At 55.5% G+C, this 2,500-nt stretch overlaps 1 protein-coding gene across 4 annotated transcripts in view; it reads left to right on the forward strand.

The window, feature by feature from the left end:
- The window catches only part of LOC307077118 (stAR-related lipid transfer protein 13-like), a 62,855-nt gene that overhangs the window by 51,452 nt on the left and 8,903 nt on the right, over positions 1 to 2,500 (forward strand). For all 4 annotated transcript variants that reach the window (XM_079738404.1, XM_079738406.1, XM_079738405.1 and 1 more), the window contains 2 exons: positions 1 to 1,166; positions 2,367 to 2,500. The exon at positions 1 to 1,166 is cut by the window's left edge and continues 156 nt beyond it; the exon at positions 2,367 to 2,500 is cut by the window's right edge and continues 37 nt beyond it. In XM_079738404.1, coding sequence (XP_079594530.1) covers positions 1 to 1,166; positions 2,367 to 2,500 — 1,300 coding nt within the window. The remainder of the gene's footprint in view (positions 1,167 to 2,366) is intronic.

The following is a 2,500-nucleotide window of genomic DNA, read 5'->3' on the forward strand; positions in this document are numbered from 1 at the left end:
ACCGTGAGCTCGGAGAGCGTCCTGACGGACTTCAGCGAGCAGGGCATCACCGAGGCGTCGTCCGTCCACAGCGAGGACTCCGCCTCCGCCATGCCCGACTCCGTCTCCATGGCGGCGATCTCTTCCTGCTACCAGCCGCCCCGGGACCTCTCGCACTACAACTCCCTGCCGACCAAGGGCCGCCGCAACAGCCAGGGCAGCAAGAGCAAGGCCAAGGAGTTCCTGCGACGCATGGACCTGATGCGCACGTGGGGCCCCTCGTCCCGGCAGAAGGGCCCCGGCCGCCGGCCCGCGCTGGTCATCGGCGCACCCGTCCTCCAGGGGGAGGAGCCACAGGCGCTGCAGGTGCTCCAGTGCACACCCATCCACGGCCAATCGCAGAGCAACCCCACCACCCCCCTCAGGTCGTGCGCCGGCGCGTCGCCCGTCTCCCCCGGCGACCGTCGCCAGGGGCCGTCGGGGATGACGGCGAGCGCCAGCGGGGACAGCGCCGTGTCGGACCTGCAGGAGGCGGGGCCTAAGACGCCGCGCGCCGCCGGCAAGAGGGGCAGCGTGTACCTGGAGGACATGGAGCTGCCTTCCCAGGGCAAGAGGCCCGACGGGCCCGGCCTCTTCGGCCGGAGCCAGTTCCGCTCGTACGAGAACCTCATGGTCCACATCCCCAAGGACCACAAGCCCGGAACCTTCCCCAAGGCCCTGTCCATCGAGAGCCTGGCCCCCGCCGGGGCCGGGGCCCGAGACCCGGATCTCCGAACCCGGGCCAAGAACCCCGGGGCGGGGCGAGACGAGCCCTGGGCGGGCCGGCCCCTCTCCCGGACCCCCGGCTGCCCCGCGGCCCCCCGCGGCAGCCGGGTCAGCGTGTACGACAACGTCCCCGGGTCGCACCTGTACGCCAGCACCGGGGACCTGCTGGACCTGGACCGCGAGGACAACCTGTTCCCCCACCTGGACGACATCATCCAGCACGTCAGCGGCCTGCAGCAGATCGTGGACCACTGGAGCCGGAGCGTGCTGCCGGAGGGGGAGGGCGAGGGGGAGGGCGAGGGGAGGACCTCCCCCAGCGAGGAGGAGGAGAGGGACGGGGTCTCCCTGAACGACTCGGACTCCACGGGGACGGCCCGGGAGAGGAGGGACTCGGGCGTGGGAGCATCCCTGACCCGACCACGGTGAGGCACAGGACGGGGGGGTGGGCGTACTCAGATGGCTCATGAGTCAAGAGTATTCCTGAAGAGGAGTACTCTATCATACAGTACTCTTACTCTTACTATTACTAGAATAGGTAAGAGTACTCCTCTTGAGGAGTACTCCAGTACTCAAGAGGAGTACTCCTCTTGAGTACTCCATTTGAGTACTGGAGTACTAGTGAGTAAGAGTGAGAGTACTGTATGATAGTAATAGCACTCCTACCTACTCTAGTAATATTTATTGTAAGATTGCTGTATATTAGTAAAAGTAGGATGGCTGGGCCATTGTTAGAGTTAGTGGTACACTCATACTGAGAGTACTTTATAATAGTAAGAGTACTCTTACCTACCCTATTAATAGTAAGAGTAATAGTAATAGTAAGAGTACTGTATAATAGTAAGAGTACTCTTACCTACTCTTACTCCAGTAATAGAGTACTGTATGATAGAGTAGGATAGTTGAGTCATAGTAAGAGCAAGATGGTAGACTTATACCAAGAGTACTGTTTCTGTCGTAGGAAGATACTCTACTAATAGTAATCTGATAGTAATAGTACGGGCACTGTATGATAGTAAGAGTACTCTTACCTTATCTTACTCTAGTAATAGAAATAGTCAGAATACTCTTACCTACTCTAGTAATAGTAATAGTAAGAGTACTGCATGATAGTAAGAGCACTCCTACCTATACTTACTCGTAAGTATAGGTAGGTAATAGTAATTACCTACCTATGTATACTTTTTTCCTATTACTATTACTAGTAATAGTTATAGTAATAGTAAATAACTAGTATTAGTAATAGTAAGAGTAAGAGTACTTTATAATGGTAAGTAGTAGGATGAGTCATAGTTAGCTAGTTAGTAGGTGGAGTCATAGTAAAGAGTTTGTAAAGTGTAGATACATGGATCTACACCTAACTTATACATGGATTAAGATGGTTGGGTCAGTGTAGTAGATTCATAGTAAAAGTTCCTGAATGGATTCAGTCTGCTGCCTTAATCTTCTGCAGAGATCTGTTTCCTTCCCAACCACACACAGAAGGCCACCCCCATTAACAGCGGTCCACTAGTGAACTTAACGAGGTGTGTCCGGGTTACTGGACAGTCCTCTCTTTATTGTTCCGTTGTTTTGACCTCATTCTCTCGCCCTCTCTCTCCCTCTCACTTCCTGTCCGACCCCAGTCTTCGATGGCCGAGCTTCAGGATGTCGGACCCCCTTAACCCGCTGGCCTCCTCGCTGCAGATCAGCAGCCAATCGGCGGGCCAGCTCTGTCTGCTGCAGAAGTTCTCCCTGCTGCGCCTCACCGCCATCATGG

This window comes from Pollachius pollachius, assembly GCF_949987615.1.
Source record: "Pollachius pollachius genome assembly, chromosome: 6".
In the NCBI taxonomy this organism is placed as follows: Eukaryota; Metazoa; Chordata; class Actinopteri; order Gadiformes; family Gadidae; genus Pollachius; species Pollachius pollachius.